Source organism: Orbicella faveolata, unplaced genomic scaffold (assembly GCF_042242905.1).
Source record: "Orbicella faveolata isolate gen_17 unplaced genomic scaffold, um_ofav_v1 contig_34, whole genome shotgun sequence".
Taxonomy (NCBI): Eukaryota; Metazoa; Cnidaria; class Anthozoa; order Scleractinia; family Merulinidae; genus Orbicella; species Orbicella faveolata.
The window spans coordinates 30678129-30699683 of NW_028301563.1; the positions used below are offsets into that span (position 1 = coordinate 30678129).

The 21555-nt window shown below is 38.8% G+C and overlaps 2 protein-coding genes across 6 annotated transcripts in view; one reads left to right on the forward strand and one right to left on the reverse strand.

The window, feature by feature from the left end:
* The window catches only part of LOC110048885 (angiopoietin-1 receptor-like), a 23713-nt gene extending 14612 nt beyond the window's left edge, over positions 1-9101 (forward strand). For both annotated transcript variants that reach the window (XM_089298912.1, XM_089298911.1), the window contains exons 15-21: positions 218-396; positions 1093-1215; positions 1354-1424; positions 4724-4764; positions 5372-5468; positions 7065-7164; positions 7728-9101. In XM_089298912.1, the coding sequence (XP_089155038.1) occupies positions 218-396; positions 1093-1215; positions 1354-1424; positions 4724-4764; positions 5372-5468; positions 7065-7164; positions 7728-7853 (737 nt within the window). In that variant the 3' untranslated portion in view covers positions 7854-9101. The remainder of the gene's footprint in view (positions 1-217; positions 397-1092; positions 1216-1353; positions 1425-4723; positions 4765-5371; positions 5469-7064; positions 7165-7727) is intronic.
* LOC110048889 (uncharacterized) overlaps positions 8303-21555 on the reverse strand; it is a 20034-nt gene continuing 6781 nt past the window's right edge. For 3 of the 4 annotated variants that reach the window (XM_089298915.1, XM_089298914.1, XM_089298913.1), the window contains exons 7-21: positions 20821-21117; positions 19931-20046; positions 19226-19290; positions 18730-18875; positions 17783-18073; positions 16344-16465; positions 15802-15964; positions 15085-15195; positions 14332-14504; positions 13634-13756; positions 13023-13099; positions 11413-11453; positions 11180-11276; positions 10625-10724; positions 8303-10180 (exon numbers count right to left, since the gene is read on the reverse strand). In XM_089298915.1, coding sequence (XP_089155041.1) covers positions 10082-10180; positions 10625-10724; positions 11180-11276; positions 11413-11453; positions 13023-13099; positions 13634-13756; positions 14332-14504; positions 15085-15195; positions 15802-15964; positions 16344-16465; positions 17783-18073; positions 18730-18875; positions 19226-19290; positions 19931-20046; positions 20821-21117 — 2021 coding nt within the window. In that variant the 3' untranslated portion in view covers positions 8303-10081. The remainder of the gene's footprint in view (positions 10181-10624; positions 10725-11179; positions 11277-11412; positions 11454-13022; positions 13100-13633; positions 13757-14331; positions 14505-15084; positions 15196-15801; positions 15965-16343; positions 16466-17782; positions 18074-18729; positions 18876-19225; positions 19291-19930; positions 20047-20820; positions 21118-21555) is intronic. The other variant, XM_089298916.1, reaches the window with a different exon arrangement.

Here is a 21555-nt window from a genome sequence, read left to right on the forward strand (position 1 = left end):
AGAAACGCGTGGAACCATGAACCCCTTTTGGCGACCAAGACTTTGAAAGTCTTGCATTTTATGGCTTAGGCTTTGCTACGGAAGCCCGAGTAATGATTCCGGGGTTCTGCAACTTATATCGGGACGGATAAAACTGAAAACCTAAGTCCATATTCCACAGCTAGTTTTTAATTGCACTAATACGTGAGACGCATTTCACCTTTGAAATCTTGACCAGGTTCAATATTAGTTGTGGTGCGTCTGGCGGTGAATGGTAGCTTACTTCAGTTCTTGACGAAAAACCGAGAAAATCCTTATATCAACGTTGAGCAAAAGCAAGTTCCCTTTACACATATCGACAGAGTAAAGATTGCAAGAGACATTGCCAATGGGATGTTACACCTTGCAACCAAAAAGGTACATAAGCTATCATAAAAGCTAAGTTAATGCAAAATATAAAGAATTATTTTACCTAAGAACGTCATCAAACATTACCACATAAAGAGATTTAAAATGAATTTGACGCTGTTTTGATACTGTGATCCTTAGTGAATTTCTGAACCTCATGTAGCAATAGTTCTGCCAGTTCAAAGAGCTCCAGCTGCTTTTACTCCTACACCATCTCCTTCAACTGGAGCTGTTTCTCGTTGCCATGCTTCTAAGTTTACAAACATTAGTTAACCTGTACCAGAAAAAGTGGCCAGTATTTTTATAAGTTAACTCCTTCACAGATATTGAAGATAAAACAATAAATTTGTTTGATGGGTTAATAAATAACACAAGAAGAAAAAGATGATCAAATTATCCCTTATTTACAACGCAACGTCGAAGTTAAGTTGTTGAAATTACGTCCTTCTGATTGGTTAAGGTTGTATGAAACGTTCTGCAAATTTCCTGGATCAAGAGAAATTGTTTACATCAGAAAAGAGTTCAACTTCCAGCGGATTGGTTTGGTACATCAATATGGACGCCGTGACGTCAAGTGAAAACGCTCTATGGGCAAACGTTGGCTTTGTTTGAATGTACATTGAGATCTAGGATTCAGAAATGTTTGCTTAGTACTAGTTGTTATTTGAACTCTAAGAAGGGCTATTATTTTCTCTGTTGTTGTAGTGTATTCATCGCGATCTTGCAGCTCGGAACATAATCCTTGGCGAGGACAATGTTGCCATGGTTTCTGACTTCGGTTTGTCGCGTGACGTGTACGAAAGTGGTGAATACGAAAGCACAAGCGGGGTAGGCAAAAGAACCGCTTACGATTAGTTTCAATTGTTTCTTTAAAATTCTTGCTCTTTGGATTCTATCTCTTAATTCACTATAGATTCTGCCTTTGTCTTCTCATTTTTTGACCCCTTTTTTCTTGCCTTCGTACAGGGAATGTTGCCAGTTCGATGGATGGCCCTCGAGTCCTTGGAAGATTATACATACAGTGCTAAGACAGACGTGTAGGTTTGCGCTTTGGAAAATCATACACTGCATCGCTAAAATGAACAACTGCTGACCAAGGCCCCGTCGACACTACGCCGGAGGGATTTGAAAACGGAGGTTTCACTCTGAAAACGCATCAAATGTTTTCCGTCCACACCCAATCACCGTCATTTTGGATTTGTGTTTGAGGAAAACTTGCGTAAGGAAATGCGGACGCTGCCTGAGCCCCGTCCACACTACCCCGAAGAAAATTGAGAAGCAATTTAGGTTAGGCTTACCGTCACGAAAACAGAGCTTTTCGAAAACGCTCTTCAAATCGGAAGAATTTGACAACGCCGGCGTTTGGTTTTCGCGTGGACAGAAAACATGTTGATGACGGAGCAACGATGACGTCACGATAATCACGTGATTTCCCTGACCGGGTTTTCCTCAAACACAAATCCAAAATGACTGGTTATTGTTGCGTTTTCAAATTTCTCCGGCGTAGTGTAGACGGAAAACATTTGATGCGTTTTCAGAATGCAAAAGCCGTTTTCAAACTCCAAAAGCAAAATTACAATGGGCATTATTAATGCTGCTAAAAATTTGGAATTTTGGCACTGGTTGAAAACTTCACAAAAGCTTAAACTAGTCTTTCACAGTTAAATATCTCAATCTTTTGCAATCTTTAGAACGTGGATCAAAGCAATTTGCATTTCCTTTAGAAACGACAGAAACAACAACAGCAACAAAACAATATCCTCTTTGTGTACCTTTTGAAAATAGTCACATTGGAAGGTTTTGAAAGTGTCGGCTTATGGGTTGATAGCCCCCAAAATCTTGTCCAAAAATTAAATATAAGCCCTAAATTTTGCTGTAGTAGCAGGACTAAAAACTGAAAACGACATGAATTTATTTACCGTAAACTCACTCACGTTTTTTGCCGTGTGAGCAACGATTTAGAAATTTTGAATTTCGCATTATGATGTGGTTTCTTGGTTCACCTCAAGATACGTGTTCACAAACAATCTTATACATAGCTATTCAACTGATCTTTCGCAAATACTGGTACGTAAAAAAGGCCAAGACTAAATTTCCTCGTTATGTCAACCTGAAGCGTCCGTGTTCGTAATTTTCGTGTAAATGCACAACAAAAGCGACTAAATGGGCATAAAATTAGGCCGTTAAAAAGTTTACGGGAAGATCTGAAAATTTCTTTAAGAAAATCCATTTAAGTTTAGTCTATTCATTAAAGTTACCTTATTTCTGGAAGAGCCTTGTGAATTCCTGCATGGTCTTCAACACAAGTAGTCTGTGGTAAACATTTGCGACGACATAATCGATCAACCGGCATCTTCCCATGAGAAATTTTCTTCGAAAACCTCTCTTTCTGACCTTTCCATTCGCTGAGATATTGACAGTTTCTCTCGTCCTTTCAATCTTCTGTGAAGTGAACAGTCCACTTCTTAGCTGAATTCCCTGTTTCAACACATGAGAACGACTGCGAACTCGTTGTCGGCGGAAAGTCGACAAATTCTTTGGTCCTTTTCACTTGTGTAAAAACACAACATCCAGCTTTACAAATAATTCGGATCTCTCGAGGGCAGGCAGGTTTGTTTTAGAATTATACGACGTTCAGAAGAGAATATCACTAGGAGAAGAAGAACATGCTGGTTCGCTCGCCACCTCGACGGCAACGACAACGAAAAATATGGAAAACAATAGCTGTGCACGTGCGTTGTAAGTATTAGTACTTTTCATAGCCGTCCTCTGCAAAACAACAACGTGAAATGACCAAATTCTGCGTATTTTGAAGAACGTTTGCCGCGACGGCATTTTTTTCGTATTTCCTTTTGGAATTGATCGCTGGCATTACATATGGAGCTTGAGCAAGTTTTCAGACCGATTGGCATATTGATAGTCAGATAGTTAAATTACAAAATTCGAAAGTAAAATAAAGATTCATTTCTTATTAGGCGCCCCCCAGTGGGGGTTGGGGGGAGATACTTCCGTAAATTTCTGGTAGGTGTGTGGCGCGAAGTGTCTTAAACCCTGACCCTATTCAAGGATGAAGCAAATGAAAAACGCACCTTATTTTAGACCCACACCCGAGGAATGACACCCTATTCAAGGGAAAAACAAAAACTAAGAAAAGCATGAATGGTTGAACTTTATTTCGTTTCTGTAACATTGGAAGGTTACGAACAGTTCAGTTTTAAACAGATCAAATGTTTTCCATTCAGCTGGGCATTTACACACTGCAATTTTAGCTGATACAATTTAGGTACCCTATCTAAGGATCACACCGGGAACACAATGCTAACAGCGGCAAAAATGATACCCTTGGCTATTTAAGGATCGATAACCTCAAAAACCCTACTCTATCACGCGGCACATACCTATATAGTACATATAAGGAAGTACTCCCGGGTAGACGTCGTCCATGGCGTTGTCATCGTCATTGCTTAAAGGAGCTACGTCACGGTTTCGCATATTGAAAAGTTTAACCTCAATTTTTCAAATTCGTCGTTTGTAATCCGTGTTAATCTTCTCCATCCTTAGCCATCCTTATTCCTTTGTGTTTTATCATTATGTCTTTGGTGTTTTTCTATCTTATTAAACTGTTATTTTCAAGTTTCCTACCATTTAAAGTAATTTTGTATGTGGCCAAAATAACTCAAAATACAGTGACTGAGCTCCCTAATAATAGACCATTTTACAGTTGTCTGCTCAGTGACCTGGCCTTTAAATGGCACCGAGGCTGGAGTTGACCTTGTTTTGATACAGACCTCACTGTTTTTGTTGTGTAAATCAACTCGTTCTTATGCTAACTAGTTGGCATTTGCATGAGAAAAGCAGAGAGGTCTGTATCAAGGCAAGGTCATCTCCAGCCTTGATTGCAGTCATAGGCCAGGTAACTAAGCACACAACTGTAAAATGGCCTACTGACACCGCGCGCCGCTTTTTTCTATACAAATCATGTGACTAGATGCAGGCGCTTTGATTGCAAAGACGTTTAGATCAAACCTGAAACATAGCGCAGTTCATAATGCACTATGCAAATAAACAACAATTGTAAATAGAATTTTATACTAGTTTGGTGTATTTTGTTATTATATAACTTTTTTAGGTATAGTTAGGAATTTTTATAGTTTAAATTTTTTAAACATGTAGTATATAACACAAGTAATTCAGCTTATAGCTGCAAGTTGTGAGTTTAATAAACGATTTATCTCAAACATAATTCACTTGATTTAGAAACTGAATTTATAAATCACTAACGTGATGACGCGCTGAAGAAAATTAATGAAGTACTGTTATTGCGTTTTCTTTTCAGATGGTCATTTGGTGTTGTGTTATGGGAGATAGAAACTCTAGGTAAGCGCAACGAATCATTTTTGTTAGAAATCTTTTGAATAATCAACAACGTTTGATCTGAAATAGCCTGGTCAAAAGTTCTTACTATCTCTGTGAGTGACGGACTGAAATTCAAAGTAGTGACATTTCTGCTTCTCTGTACATTCCTCAGCACTTTTGATTTAAAGCTTGTTGCCGAAAAAATCTGCAGTGAGTTTATATTGTATTAAACAGGGTTAGGTAGCAGCTCTCGTAAGGTCTCACATGAATGGTTTGATACCCTTTGAGAGAACAAAGAACAAAGAACAGAAACAACGCCCCTATCCCTAAAACAATAACAACTGCCAACAAACAAAACAATTACAAGCTTACGAGAGCTGCTACAATTAATTATGATTAAAAGTGATGGAAGCAAAAAAGTTCAAAGTTCAAAGTTTAGAGTCGAACACTACAGACATCCATCCCCATGTCCTGTTTCTAATTGGTTGTTTGAAAAACTGGATGAGGTTTATCAAGTGGAAAGTGTATATCCAGGGGGGTAGGGTAGGGGGAGGAGGGGGGGAAAGCCGATCATTATGCCTACTTAAAAATACATTTTTCGCAATGAATCAGTTTGTTTTCTGTTCAGGTAAAATGCCGTATTCTGGTCTTGGAGGAATGGAGGTTGTTGACTTTCTTAAGTCAGGACATAGACTAAAACAACCAGATGGATGCCCAGACAAAATGTAAATATATAATTACCTAATTAGAATGCGATGTAATGTATTTCTCACGAAGATTTTGTTAAATGGCACTTGCCGAGAGTTCGACGAGATATTATGGTATTCGGGCGAGCTCCATTAAATACCCCAAACAGCGTGTCCAGGTTCCCAGTTGAAATTAGTACAATAAATGCGAGCGCAATAAATGATTTACACTACTCGTGATATTTGAAAACTTTCTCAAAATTGCACGAGTCTTCAGAATTGTCAAATATCACGAGTAGTGCAAATCCTTATTTGCTCTTTCATACAGTTGTTATATGACTGAGAAAATTGCGGACGCACGCGCGTTAATTTGCACTGCAGTGCAAATTAAAAATTAACGATAAATGAATGAGTTGCCAGTAATCGGATACCCGTGTTTGCGCGAAGAACTATGGGATCGTCAGGGGGCAAACATTGCTAGTCGCTAGAAGGAAATGTATGGCGAAAAGTTGTTTCGAGGTACAAGAAAACGATTTTTGAGAGAGATCAACACTTTTTCGCCGTCGTTTTTATCGCGAATGGATTTGGGCAATGTTGATATGTGGAATATGTAAGTTTTTGTTTGAATAACCGTGAAATATGTGATAAAACCTACCGATAAACTCCGTTGCTTGCGTGAGGTTTAATTGTGAAATTTACATCGCGTAATGGTCCGAAAATATTACAAAATTAATTAGGTATAAATCGAGAGGAAATAGCCCAGTAAGGCCTTTTAAGTTGTGTACAGGCTACTTTTGGCTTATTTGAAAGCTCAGTCATACAAATAATACTGGAAATAAGCCCGGTCGCGATCATTGTACTCTCTGGGGTTGATTTAATGACAAATGAGTCCGCGCGACTCATGCTGTGTGGCTGCTGTGTTGCTCAAAGCCTTTGTTTTGCTTTTACAAGCACGTATTTCAGTGATTTTACTTTTCTTTAACAGATCAAGGGTGGCTCCTTGAATATATCTCTGAGTATTTGTATTTAAAAGTGCCATTTGTGCGTGATTATGCTTTCCAAAGTTTGGTATTGACGGTTGAGTGAAATTGCCCGACACAAAGGGTAGTAGTTCCTTCTGCATTTTTCGATTTCTGTTTTACAGCTTTTTTCTGTCTTTATATTTAACTTCTCGGAGTGTCTTTTCTACCATTTGCTCCGGGTAGCCTCTCGAGATCAGGCGTGTATTGAAATTTTCAATATTCTCTTCAGTGTATTCCACAATAAACCTCACGCAAGCAAAAGGGAGTTTATCGGTAAATTGTATCACTTATTTCACGGTTATTCAAACAAAATCTTACATTTTCCATGTATCAACATTGCCCAAATCCATTTGCGATAAAACAACAGCGAATAAGCGTTGATCTCTCCCCAAAACCATGTTTTTGGGCGTCAAAACAACTTTTTGCCATACATTTCCTTCTAGCGACTTGCAATGTTTGCCCCCTGACGATCCCAAAGTTCTTTGCGCAAACACGGGTATCCGATTACTGGCAACTCATTCATTGGGCGGCTCTGAGCCTCAGAAATAATTGTGCAACAATTAAACAAATCTTCCTAATAAAATTAAAATCAACTTTATAACTATTTTAACAGATACGAGATTATGATGTCATGCTGGCGTCCAGACCCCTCAAAACGCCCGTCATTCAGCGAGCTTGTGACGTCACTGGAGAAGGAGCTGGAAAACACAGGAGTAAGTGGAGAAAATCTGTAATTTATGTAATGTATGCAATAACGAAAGTTAACCAATTGCTGTTTTAGTACATTTTATTGTGTACTAACGGAACTATGTCACGATGTTTTAAGCCTTTTTCTGTTGCAACTGAGCAAGATTAATTAAGAAATTGGCCGGTTTTTTTCAAAATGCGTTAGTCGTGAAATGTCCTCTTTAAATTTGTGTTTGGAAGGAGCTAAATAACCATTGACTCGACATCTTTATCAGCGCGCGTTAACCGCTTAGACCTAAGATGTCTGTTTGCACACGTCCTTTCTTGGCCTGCTTTGAAAAGGAGAGCATAAAATACCTTATAAAGAATAGTTCATTGTCTTCAAAGTGAAAATTCACCTTTTCTCTTCTTTGTTTCGTTAATTTGCGACACGCGGAGTAATGTGTTTCCACTCGAAAAATGTCACCCGTTGATTGCCTTATCCCTTGCCTTTAACCTAAATTCCTTGCCATAAAACTCTCAAGATTTTCACCAAGTGAGGTAATTTTAGTAATCACTAAAATAGTTTTCTTATTTCCTGTTTTCGCAGCACTATATCAGTAACAAAAACAATGGAATGGAATCTCAAGGAAGCGTAATCACAACTGAAGAAGACAATGACCAGAAAGGCAATGATTCTTCGGCAAAATGGCTACTAGCTCGAAATGACAGTTGATAGAACCAAACGAACCAACACTTAACGGTTTCTAGTAATTTCTGAACATATATTGTGTACAGTGGAATCCGATTTCTCGAACTAGCTGATTTTTCATACCAATTTTCGTTTCCTCCTTGGAGGTCGAAAAATCGGGATTTCACTGTAATATAAAACTTTACGTTCAAGCTAAATCTCGCGGACTGAATTGTCCTTTGAAACTTGGAACTATCTACACGCGTATATTAGTTCATTAAACAGCTTTGAGGTTTAAAAGTCGAGTAACAGTGAATCATCCTTCTTTTCGTCTTCGCCTGAATTGAATTATCCAGGAATTATTTTCCAAATCGTTCTCCGAAACGTCGGAGAAATGAGAAAACATTCTGTATTTTTCGTTACCTTTAGCTGACTTCACAAAACATACCTGCAGTACATTTGACACAGGTAGAATATAATACTCATCAGACAAATGGCACCGTTATAAAGTGTGTTTAATGAGATTGCTTGCAAGATAAATTATCATTACAAAGACTAAAGGCACTAGCGCATAAATCTCGTTCCCAGGGTCTCCCTTCTACAATTAAACGGTTCAAGGGAGGGGCTTGTTAGGGACGGAAAGAAGAGAAACCCTGGGAATGAGGTTGCTAGCGCATAAGCGTAGGCCTAAGCAACATTTGTAGATGCAGTAAGGTGCTGTTAAAAAGCGCCTTTTGTTTGGAAATTTTGGCAAAGTTCGAAATTGAAACTATACCCGAGCCAAGTCATCGGTCCTTTCGAATCGTGTCCGACTTCTCGAGTGAGTGGAAAACCGACCATTTTCCAATTCAAAAGATAGAATAACTGATATCACTATTTCTCTATTACGCTCTTTGACCTTACCGTACACAAACTAGCAATAAGCCAATCAGAAGCCGTGTCTACTGTCCTGATATCAAGTCACTGACATAATATGGCTACGATATCATGGTCACTTAATTTGCTACTATATCATGGTCGTTTGGTCTCGCCATGGGTATTTTGAATACGAAACATGGCTCGACCAAACTCGCTTGATATGCCGCTAAAGCGCAGCAAAAAGGTACAATAAGTTATAAATATGATAATGTGGACTAGCTTAACTTTTATCTTATTTCGTCGAATGTGATGTGCCAGAACGCGAAAAAGAATCCAAAAACGTTAAACATGATTGGTTGTTACACTGCCGTATTCTCTATTACTCTGTAGTACTCCATTTTACAAATAAATAACAAGAAAAATGTAGTGGAATAATGAATACCTTATGCGATGAATTAACCGATTATTTGCGCACTTTCCATTCTTCCTCTTCTTTTTCCTTGCTTCGTATTACGAAACTTGTAAAATATCCGCGCGTATTATCTGAAAAGCGACCGAGTAAATAAGGTGTATATCTTGTGCAATAATTAAGCCTGGGACGTATAAACGGGGCGGGGGGGGGGGGGGGGGGAATGTTATCCCCTTGTACAGCAAGCTAAAAGCCATCTACTAACCACAAAATGATTTAGATACGTCTTCTCACAACGAAAACCCAACGGTATATAAGGGTTAACAACATCTGACCGATTAAAGCGTGAACACATTCAGCCATCAATCGTATAAAAACGCATTAACGTAACAGATTCACGCTTCGTTGTGGTGCCCTCAATAGTTTACAGATTCCTTTGAGTATCGCATGTAACTCCTTTACTTACATGCATACATAAACTTTATTAACGTGTCGCAATTTTGTTAGCCGAGAGGAAACACCCATCTACTAATTGGGGACGCTTCATATAATAAAAAACCTACTAACTATTGTCTAATAAATTATTAAAACGCTTACCAACTATTAACTAATGAAATAAACTATTAAAAACTTAGCTAAGAAGAAACAGAAGAAGGAAAAAAAAACAAAAAACTAACAATAGGAAGGAAAAATTCATTCTGTTAAGAATTACAAAGAATGCAATTGTCGTCTTTACCAACACACTTAAATCACATTTAGGAATACGATTGTTAAAACTGTACAGTGATGGCTAATAAACAGAATAAATGAATAAAGGGTTCCGATTTCGCCTGGTAGCTTATTCCACAACTTTGGTCCCAGGTATGGCTCATATTCCGTTGCCGTCCGCCTCTCATACGCGCGCACCTTCCATAAATCGGACGGACATTACTAAACGCTTGTTCTCGATACACAAACACCATAATGCAAACCTCTCGTGTTCGCCCTCTTTTCTTGAACTGATGAACTAGAAGGAAGTGGTTTCCTCTTCATGGTTATCGACTTCGGCTGAGAAATTTACATTTCCATGAGATTCAGTTTCGAGGCCTTTTTCCTTCGGATAGTGCTGTCAAAAGAGAAAAGAAAATTAAAAAAAAAACATTGTCAAAGGTTAACGGTATAATGGCATAAAAAGAGAAAAGCGACCTCCATCGCGAGTTTGGTTACAGAGGGAAGTAAATGAATTGTTGGAAAAACTGGCTAAACGGCAGCCGTTTTCAATGACGCGGTGAGGCATATGTCACGCAAGACTGTATGCGCGTAACGCGTGACATTTTAGCTCCGTAACACATGCTGGCTAAAATTTCAAAAATTGCTTTAGTTTTGTGGTAAAACACAATAGGAGCAGGTAATGACGTTTGTATTTTTCTTTTAATATATTGTTTTTATCTAAGGACAAAAGAAAAAAGAGAAACAAATAAACAAACAAACAAACAAACAAAAACGACCGATACAGGCAGCGAGAACGACAATAACGTCTAAAACAACAACAGCTGCATTCAATACTTACACCTCTGTTGAGTAACTCCCGCTCCAGTGACGTCACAAGATCGCTGAATGACGGGCGCTCCGAGGGGTCTAGGCGCCAGCATGATATCATGATCTCGTAGCTGTCATTACGACAAGAAAAATAGATTGTTACAATTTTAAATTACTCAAATGCTAAGAATGCTTCAGTAACTTTACTAGGGTGTAGGATTATTAGGGTCGACTTTCAGAAATGAAAATGTTTGACGTCTACCGAGCGCTACTTGTCCTTAACCGAACTACTACAATGGGGGATTTACGGGAGGGGCCCGGGGGGCCGGGCTGTCCCCCCCCCGCTATTTTGGGTAAAAAAAGTAGAAATCACAGTAGGAAGAAAAGCCGGCAAGGCAAGCAAAACAAAAGCGCCGCCCCCTCCCCCCTTTAATAGCTCAAGGTCTGGATCGCCACCGTACTAAACTCAAACTAGCCAGCAAACACGACCAAATCGAAACGAAACGAAACATGTTTACGACTGAAAATCTAATTACCAAAAACAATGCACAGACAACAGTATAAATATTCTAAACATATCATTTACATTTCGTCAGGACATCCGTCAGGCTGCTTTAGTCTGTTTCCTAATTTGAGAAAATCGACAACGTCCATGCCTCCAAGACCAGAATACGGCGTTTTACCTCACAGAAATGAAAAACAAAATAGACGTGACTTCATCATCCAATAGTAAATGTGCAACGAAGGAACCTTTCCCGTCGCTTATCCGGGCTCACTAAACTCAAGAAAATGTTGACAAAATGATCATAATTCTGTTACCTCCAGACTGTATTTCCCATAACACCACACCAAATGACCATCTGCAAAAGAAACGTGATGTCCTAAGTTATTAACACGTGCCTTGAACAGCTGTAGAAATTAGCTAAGCTTAACAAATCACTTGTGGGTAACAGCTGAAGTCTTGTTCTTGTACATTACTTTTATACTAGGGTCTTTTATGAGAGGCAGACCAGCAGGTTTAATATGTTGAAACATTTAAAGCATTTCCCCTTGGTGTTAGAGTTACTCCAAAATCGGCCAACCAAGATGCTGTTTCTTAATTCAGAGCGGAAAAAACGTACTGCGCAGCTTTCTACGCATCCCTTGCCCTACTGCGGGCTCAGGTACTAATGCAAGCTGCAATGGTTTGCAATGATTGGAAAGAGCGGCGGACTGTGGTAAGGTGCGCGAGAATGTCGCTCAGTTTATTTATTTATACAAGGATAAGCATGAATTTTTCTCGGCATTTCACTGTTAAGAAAACAAGGCTACCTTTACCTGCTGCGAGGCTCTCTTGCTTATATATTCATTGGCTGGCTTACATGGATGCAATCTGTGTGAGTGTGTTTGTGTAGCGCGGCAATAAAAGGGGTTCGGAAACCGTCTTTAGGTTAATTTTGTTTGAAACTGAAAACTGATTCCCCACGAAAACAAAACACCAGCTTTCCATTAGCGACGTTTATAAAATGTCGCTGCTCACCGGGAATATTGGGAAAACATACAAAGTTCGTAACCGAAATTCCAGCCATTTTTTCAAACTTGGAGCCCGGCGCAAAGCCAAAACTCGCGCATGCTTATAACGTTTTCTGCTCTGAAGTTTCTTAAATATTCGTATTTTTCTCCACTTTCTAAATAGAAATAATCGACAAATAAATATAGGTTATGGACCAAGCTTGATCGGTCAAGATGGCTGGAAAATGGCCAAAATAACGAGACCAATATATATATCTCGCCATCTTGCTCGAACAAGAATGGCCAATTTATGGCTTTCGGGGAAATTTTTCTTACGGGACACAGCGAGAAGTCCCGAGGGGGAAAGATAGCACCATCTTGCCCGCTCGGGTAGCCAATCACAGCGCAGAATTTGGTTCACCTTTCCCGCTCACGGAGCTAACCATATAATAACATGCGATATTGAAGACATCCTTTCACTATAGAATGTCCCGTAAATTTCAAATGGCATTCAAACTCGTGGATGGATGAGTTTTTTAGTTATAAGGTGTTAGTCCTAAACGTCGGTTTAAAAAGGGCATTGTTAGCCCGGGAGGGACTCTCATATAGAAAGGAAGCGGGTGTTCGTCGTACCTTCTAGGGGTTAAAAACGCGGTTTTGGTTCCTCTCAGGGTGTGCAGCCTCAAAAGGTCCACAGCGTGAGTTTTTGCGGTACCTTTAAGGCTATTGAGCGAAAAAAATATGACGGGAGATAATGCGTTATCATAGAATCGGCACCTCTTAGGGGAGAAAAAATTTCAAGCCACGCCCATGAAACAGGATCTTGGTTCCTCTTAGGGGTTCTTTTCAAAATTTTAGACGACCACTCCCGTCCTTTTTACATCGGAGTCCCCCCCGGGATTTTTAGAAGGTCTGCTTCAAATAATTTCTTCTCTTACATGTCTGTTTTGGTGTCGTATTTGTATGGGTAATCTTCCAAAGACTCCAGGGCCATCCAACGAACTGGTAACATTCCCTAATAAAGAGCACAGATCTTCGGCTAACTCTACAAAGCATAAGTCCATACTGGATTTTATTCCACTATGCTATTTAACAAGTTCATTACAAATAGTTTGTCAAGTATTTTGTGTTTCGGAAACTGTATGTCAAAAGGAAATACCAGCTAGTTACCATTAAAGGAACACTACCATGAAAATTTTGCTGCGTTTTTGTTAACTTCAGTGCTAACGTTATGACTAAGTTTCTCTGCTCGCAAAAAAGGCGTTTAGAACACCATGAAGGAGATGTTGTCTGAGTGCAGAATAAATTGAAATTAGTTTTTGGAGATTTCTCCAAGACACGGCGACAGAATTCGATTAAAAAAGTCTGCAAGACATTTGCAGTCTGACTTATGTGTGGCCCGTTTATCTGGAAACATGGTTTCGCGTTGTCTGTATTCTGTCTGTATTCACATTTGTCTTTAATAGTTTAATACTCGTTTGAGTACAGCAAGACCTACCCTGGATACTCTTCTAGATACTACCATTAATTTATATATAAATTTTCATACCCCTGTTATATTCTCGTATTCACCACTTTCGTAGACATCGCGTGACATGCCGAAGTCAGAAACCATGGCAACATTGTTCTTGCCAAGAAGCACGTTTCTTGCTGCAAGATCACGATGAACGCACTAGAAAATGAAGGAAGAGAGAAAAGTTAAGTTTCTTTAGATTTCACCCTTATATCTGGGCAGCCTATATTTGCCAGCACTTACATCTAATGTAGGCCTGCAATATCTTGTTCCGGAAGAAATTGCTGCTTAAACTTAATTTTTTTGAAGTAGGTAAGACGAGCATTTAGGAGTTGGAAAATCACGGACATTTTGGATTTTGCGCAGCTGTGCGACCCTATCTTAGATCTTGTGACGTCACACAGTTGTCCACTACTTTATCAATGAACTGAGTTGACTTCAATTCGGTTTGTGTTTGTAATCATACGAGTGATTAGAAAAATCGCGAGTATGATTAAAGAGAGATATGGAAAGCAGAATTCCTGAGTGTTGCCAATTGACGATAATCATAACAAATTCATGAAAACAAAAAAGTCGAAACTGTTTGGCGACTAAAAGTATTCGAATTATCTTCGAGATTCCGACAAGAGAGGGAACCATTCAAATGCAACAAAAAAAGGGCCAGCCGGTAACCAATCAGATTCGAGAATTTTGAATTAGTTCCACTTTTTCTTTTAACGGGCAATGTCACGTACCTTCTTAGTGGCAAGGTGCAACATTCCATTAGCAACGTCTCTTGCGATCCTTAGTTTGTCGATTTGTGAAGAATCGTGACACTTATCGTTTACATAAGGGTTTTTTCTGTTTTTCTTCAAGTAAGTCAACAGACAACCGTTCTCAGCCAACCGAACCACCACCAATATTGGCCCTGGTTAAGGTAATAATGTTTAAACTTTAGTAAAGTCGCTCAGTAAATATTAATGAACTAAAGTGAGAACAGTATTGCGTATAACTTTCTCCGGCCCATGGCAGGGTCCCCAAACCTGAAAGAAGCAATATTTCACTCTAAGAACTGACAGTACAAGTTATTTTCAATAAAATATTTTTAAGGATGGCTCTGTCGAAACGCTACTAATGAATTAATTATGGACCCATTCAGTGGAAATGCAGGAGAAATCTGATTTTCACAGTTAACCTTATACTTGTACAAATTGTAAGTACAATGTTTTGACATATCAATGCGGCAAAACAAATACAATGTATTGCAAACTTTGGACAATGCATTTCTTTATCGTGGACCAGTTTAAACGATGATTACAGCGAGAAGATAACTTTTCTTTCGAGATTCTTATACTATGCTGATTCTTTCCTCTAAAGATTCTGACGATAACGCTTATATATTTTAATCAACAACGCACGTTTAGGAAACCTATAGCTTGCAACTCTAAACCGGGCGTAGTGGAGACATTTTCGAAGTTGAAATCATTTGCTGACTTTGCATTGCTTACCGCTCCTTGTACAAGCTCCAATAAGACTTATGACGTTAGGATGATCACCAACAGTAACCATAATTTGAAGCTCGTTTATAAGGTCCCTTGTCTCTCGTTCTGTTGCATTCACTGTAATTAAGAAAAAAAAAACAGAACATTTTGAACGACAATTTCTAATTTATTATTCAACCGTGGTTTCAAATAGTGGTATCACCCAGGCAGCGTCCACACTACGCCGTAGAAATTTGAAAACGTAGCTTTAATTTATTTCTCCGGTTAGGTCTACCGGCCACACTAATCCGTCACGAAAAACGCGGGGTTTTCGTTATCGTGTGGACGGAAAACATTTTGCAAACGGAGCTTTTTGAAAACGATGGCGTCATGGTAATCTTGTGATATCCCTGACTGAGTTTTCCTCAAAGAAAAATCCGAAATAACCGATGATTGTTGCGTTTTTAGATTCCTCCGGTGTAGCGCGGACAGAATCTGACTATCTGTTGTGTTTTCAAAGTGAAAGCGCCGTTTTCATATTTCTCTTGCATAGTGTGGACGGTTCCTAAGCAGCCTCAGTTTTCATACTGACTAGCTTGTGTTTGCCGGATTTGTTGCCTCCCTCTTTTTAATAATCACAATATTCTCATGCCATTCTGTCTTTAGGTTAGGGTTAATTCGAAGTCATCATGATGTTCAGTTAGTAGGTTATTAAGTTTCATTTACTCACACAAAACGCGTTACCTTTTAGCTTTTTTACGGCACATTCACGCCATTGTTTATCGACTCGAACCAAACCTTTATAAGCTTCACCAAACGCGCCTTCCCCAAGCTTGTCCTGAAGTTGAACATCTGATGGGGTAAATTCAAGCCAATCTCCACCCATGATTTTCATCGACAACTGTGTCTAGGCGAGAAAAAAAAAACCCTTGTTTGCTTTAACAGACCGAAAAACAATGTCCTGACCGTCAGTCCATGCCCCCGCCCCTTCATTTCCGTATACAAGCCGATCGGACTTTTCTATATTTACTACGTTAAGTTCTCACAGAACATTGTACTTCAAAGAGAAATAGACAATGAGTAACTATGCAAGGAGAATACAGATCAACGCCCTTTTTCAGAATCAGTCTTCCTCCCCAGATGCCATGAAATGCAAGCTCCCCAGTTATAAGCTCAGCCAAAGCCCGCCTACACGAACTTGTTTAAGCCTAGGGCTTACAGCTTGGATCTGCGGCCCACTCGCTCAGCTTAACTTAATAAATAGAATACGTCAACGGTTTGCTTACCTCATACTTCTCCGGTTTTGGTTTGCCACATGGTCGAACATTTATGCACACAACAATAACAAACAAAACGGCTAGGCTTAGCGGCAACACGATGATCAACAACAAATCTCGGATGAAGTTGTCTGTAAACAAAAGACAACACATGCTGACACATGACACAAACTTGTTTATTGTTTGTTTTTCTCGACATTTAAACAATACAGAGCAATTAAGACTACAGATGAAAAGAAAAAAAAAAGAGATAAAGACCGGGGTAAAAATGAGTTTGATTTTCATCTTTTGAACTATTTATGTTAACCCAGGTTTTAGCTAAGGGTGGGTTTTTTCTTCTTAGAATCGGGCTGTGCTAACTCAGAATCAACCATTTACCTATGGCATTTGCTAGAATTTCGTCGATACGGCGGCCATTTTTCATCTAGCTATTATGGGATGCTTAGGGTGCAAATACATACTAATTTACCCCTACGCATCCCATAATAGCTATTTGAAACAACAGAATTTAAAATGGCTGCCGTATCGCCGAAAAGGTCCATTACCTTTATAGAGCGGTTTTCACTTGAGTGTCGATAAGTAATTGGATTTGCATTACTACACTACACGATTGGCTTCAGAAATTCGCGCCACTTTTCAACCAATCAGAAGTAAAACCAAAACCAACTGTGAAGCGCTTGCACACGTTTTCCCGCCCTTCGCGTCAGGTACCTGTGTTTGTTAAGGAACGTATCATGTTAATGTTTCACCGTTTCAGCGGTTGTCGCGGTGATTTATCTGATTGTATCGCGGGCGCATGTCCTCTTGACCAAATATAGAGACTCGGTCAGCCATTTTGTATTAGCATCGACCTCGTGGTTCAAATAAATCTTGTGGAATCTTCGACTCTGAGTTATTGCCTTGCCACGAATTTGACTATTCTACCGTGTGGGAACAGTATTTACTTCGAGTTTTGATTGGTTAATTGAATTGTTTGTTTCTTTTGTGACTGACTAGAGTGATTATTTTGGTTTTGGTTTTACGTCATGCACTTGATTGAAAACGTTATAACTTATGACAATAATTACCTGAGAGCGTTATAATGTATGCTAATAATTACCAGACAGTCTTATAATTTATGATACTAATTACCTGGCAACTTCATAATTTATGATAATAATTACCTGATAGCTTTATAATTTATTATACTAATTACCTAGCAACTTTATAATTTTAGAATGAAAATTAGCGATATGAAAAGTGAGCGACGTTTCGATGACTCTATGTCATCATTATCAAGTTCGAAATACATGATAGAATTGAATAAATATAAATAGAAGAAATGGCGTGAAAATATTTAGGGAATTAAAAGGGTGCTAAAGTATTCAATTATAGTTAATAATTATGATTATAATTATAATTTATGATAATAATTACCTGATACCTTTATAATTTATGAAAATAATTACCAGGTAGTGTCGTTTGTGTTATCATAACACCATCAGATCTTCCATATTTATTGTTGCTTGACACTCGAATACTGTACTCTGTTGAGGGTTTCAAATCCTCCATGGTTATTCCAGTGCGAGAGTACGGCAGTGTCTGTTTCACGATAAAGTTACCCGAGGGTTCCGTTTTTTGCTCGATGGTGTAGTTTTGTATTCCATAAAAATTCCCATATTTTGGCCGATTCCATTGCAGCACCATGTAACGTGTCTGTACAACTGTTGCTCTTAAGTCGTTTGGGGGCTGGGGATTTTCTACGCGATAAAAGAAACAAAACAAAAAACGAAGTCAATAGAACACTACCGAATAGCAGAGATCGATTACAGCTTCTTAAATTGGCCTAAAGCAACTCAGTCACTGTATTTTGAGTTATTTTGGCCGCGTATAAAATTACCTTTCAGTTCAAATAAACCTGAAAATAGTAATTTACTAAGATAGAGAATCACCAATGAGATAACAGGAAACCATAAAGGAACAAGGATGGTTAGACTCAAGTTTTCAAATTGCTCAAATCGTTATGTAGCTCTTCTAAGTCACATTTGTTGTGTTTCTTCTAGGTTAAAGTGTAATTTTTTCGCCGACTTGACTTATCAATTTGTAGTATGAAGCAAATGGCCCATTCTACTGGGGTAAAATATAAGCAATGTTTTATTAGGCGCCGTCCCTGGCGTCGCCGTCGTCATTGCTTAAGTTCCCTAATAAATTATTATTCAATTCAGTGCTCAAGGACTTTAGCGTTCTAAGGTACCAAAGTGCTAGGGCTCCAGGGATTTCCCCCTCCCAATTTTGGCACTCTGAAGAGCCAAAACCGTTTTTTTTTTTCATAAGACTGAAATATAACGTCCTATAGCTTGTTGCTGAAAAAGAATCATGATATACAAGACTACTCCTTACCGCTAGAATTGCTTACCTAGAACTCGTATTGCAGAAACATTCAGTCCTTCTAATATGCCAGAGTCAAGTCCCTCGACTAAATGATTAAGAGCTTCAGCCTTTCTCGTCGTGTTGGAGTTTATTACGGCCAAGATCTCGAGGTCGGCCTCCACACTTCCCATGCTACGAAATAAGGACACTTTGCTGTTAGTAGTTGTGTTTAAGCACGGTGAATAGAAAATATGAACTCCTTTCAGTGCGGTTTCGTTCCCGTCTTCGGGTGCAAGCGCACAACAGGTTGGATATAGGGAAAACAAAACTATATTTCTTCTCATCTAATACACTAGCCGGCTATGCTATACGTCCGTGCCATAATGAGGGTACTTCGAGCGAGAAAGGGACAACGAGCGGTCAAACAAAAATGGAGCCGGTGATGGTTAGGTCATAGAGTAGCAGGTTTAAGGTACTGAAGATTGTAGAATGATGACGTCATGGTGACGTTGTTGTGGGATGGTATGGAAGTATGGACCTACCAGAACCTCAAGACTTGAATGTCAAAGATCTTCAAAACGGAAGATTTGTTGTAATGACGCATGATCTACAATTGAATTAAAACAGATAAGTTGAACTATGCAACTTATATTACTCGTTGAACGTTTTTCTACTGACAAATTTGACGCATGTGACAATTGGAAGAACCCGACGCGCATTCTCATAGCGTGACCAAGCCCATTTAAAGGAGCGACGTCACGGTTTCAGTCATCTTGAAAAATTTAGTCTCAATTTTTCCAGTTAGTACGATAGTTAGTGGTTTGTTATCCGTGTCAATCTTCTCTATCCTTGACTATCCCTGTTCCTTTATGGTTTATTATTATCTCTTTGGTATTTTTCTATCTTAGTGAACTACTATTTTCAGGTTTCCTTCAATTTAACGGTAATTTTGTACGTAGCCAGAATAACTCAAAATACCGTTACTGAGCTCCTTTAAGACTGGTTTTGCGCAAACAACGAGTCGTTAAGAAAAAAGGCTAGAATACAGAGGACCACTTTAAAGGACGGTTGATGTGGTTTTGAATAACCTACTGGCAAATTTACATGACTATAGATCAAATATAGGGGAGCAGGGTTGGGTTTTCTCCATGGGTCTCCCCAGAGGTGGGGGCTAATTAAGTTAGTTGTATGAATTGTTCAATAGCGTACAGAAGATAGCCCTTCAAGCAGACAAAATCTGTTCTCACCGCCGCTCTAATCTGTTCTTCCATAGCCATAAACTTGTTGCTACTTCGATTCAGAAGATCGTTGCTAAAATCTGCATCTATCACCAACTGAATGTTTAGATCGACAGCAACTTCACCTGAAAAAATCATAACATAAATACACTGCATTTATATTTAAGAAGACAGAGGCCACTTAGAAATTTCCCGAAATTTCTGTAAGTAAAACGTGTTCCATTTGCAGTTTCCTTGAAGAACCCACCATTTTGGTTGAGGCGGGAAATTTGGCACCGCCGTGAAAGACGAAAGGTAAATAAATTGTGCGAATGATGGAAAATTGTAAGAACAATATCAAAGCTCATTTTCTAAACTCCCTTCTCGTTAGACCGAGAAATTGCTTTTGTCTTTATATATCACTATTTTCCAGATATAAAACCTACAGATTACTTGCAAAAAATTATGGACGAAAAAACTTTCCAAAAATAAACCCGTGCGAAACTTTTAATTTAAGAATTCGAAATATTTACAGTACAGTGTAAGACGTTTAAGTAACTCCAAAGCTACTAGTTGAAATACGTAAAGAAACTGGTTGACATAAGTATGAATTTGGGTCATTTTCCCGTCGGTGTATTTGTAAAACCTTGAGTTTACGGTAAAACTATCATTTTCACAGAATAATTCGTGTTTTGTAGTCACAAATTAACTTCAGTTATGTTTCAGTAAAGTGCCCAAAATTTTTGTCCGAAATTTGTCCGAATTGCCACTGCCATTGCCAAAAATTAAACGTCCGAAATTTTTTGCAAGTAATGTGTGGAAGGTACAGTACTACATGTACTCTTTTGTTACGTATATAGTCACACCTTATATATGAAAACCATACTGTATGAAGCAAGAGGAAAAAATTTCCAACATACCAACTGAGACTGTTTTTACTACGAGGACCTTGCTGGCCGGCCCATGGCCTATTTCGTTAAAACCATTGACTTGGATCTCGTATTCAGTTTGTGCGAAAAGTCTTTTCAGGACGGTCTCTGTGAAGTTGCTTGTGATATTGATTTCTTTGTATGTCCGAGAAGCAAGGCGTCTGTATTTTACACGATAGCCCAATAGCTGTTCTTTATAGCGGGAGGGAGGCAACCTTCTCCACGAGATGTGAATGGCAGTTGAATTAAGAGGATAGCCTTTGAGGGAAGAAGGAGCTTCTTCGGGAACTAGTGAGATAGAAGCAACCGAGAATAAATATATGAAAATGTAATGATTTTTTTAATTGTTATTTTTAGTTTTTTTTTTTTTCATGAAGAAGATACTGCATGATACCTTAACTATCATGCAGTCTACCTGTTCACTGAAACAGTCCGTAGCTAATACATTATCGTTAAATAAAATTCATTACGCATACACTACCATTATCATTAAATGGAAACTGAGTTAATGATAATGTGTGCATGGCTGCAGCCTGTAGCAGTGAACAGGCTTGGAGTACTGGGTGATTATTAAGGTATCAAGGTGTGTTAGTCTCAGAACGGAGACTCCTCTCAGTAGTTTTAGCTGAAATAAAGGTTCCGGCTGTTGTTGCTGTTGTTGTTGTTTATGGTCATCAAGCTACGATAAAACAATTAGACTGCGCGGAAGTGCCGCTCACTCATTTG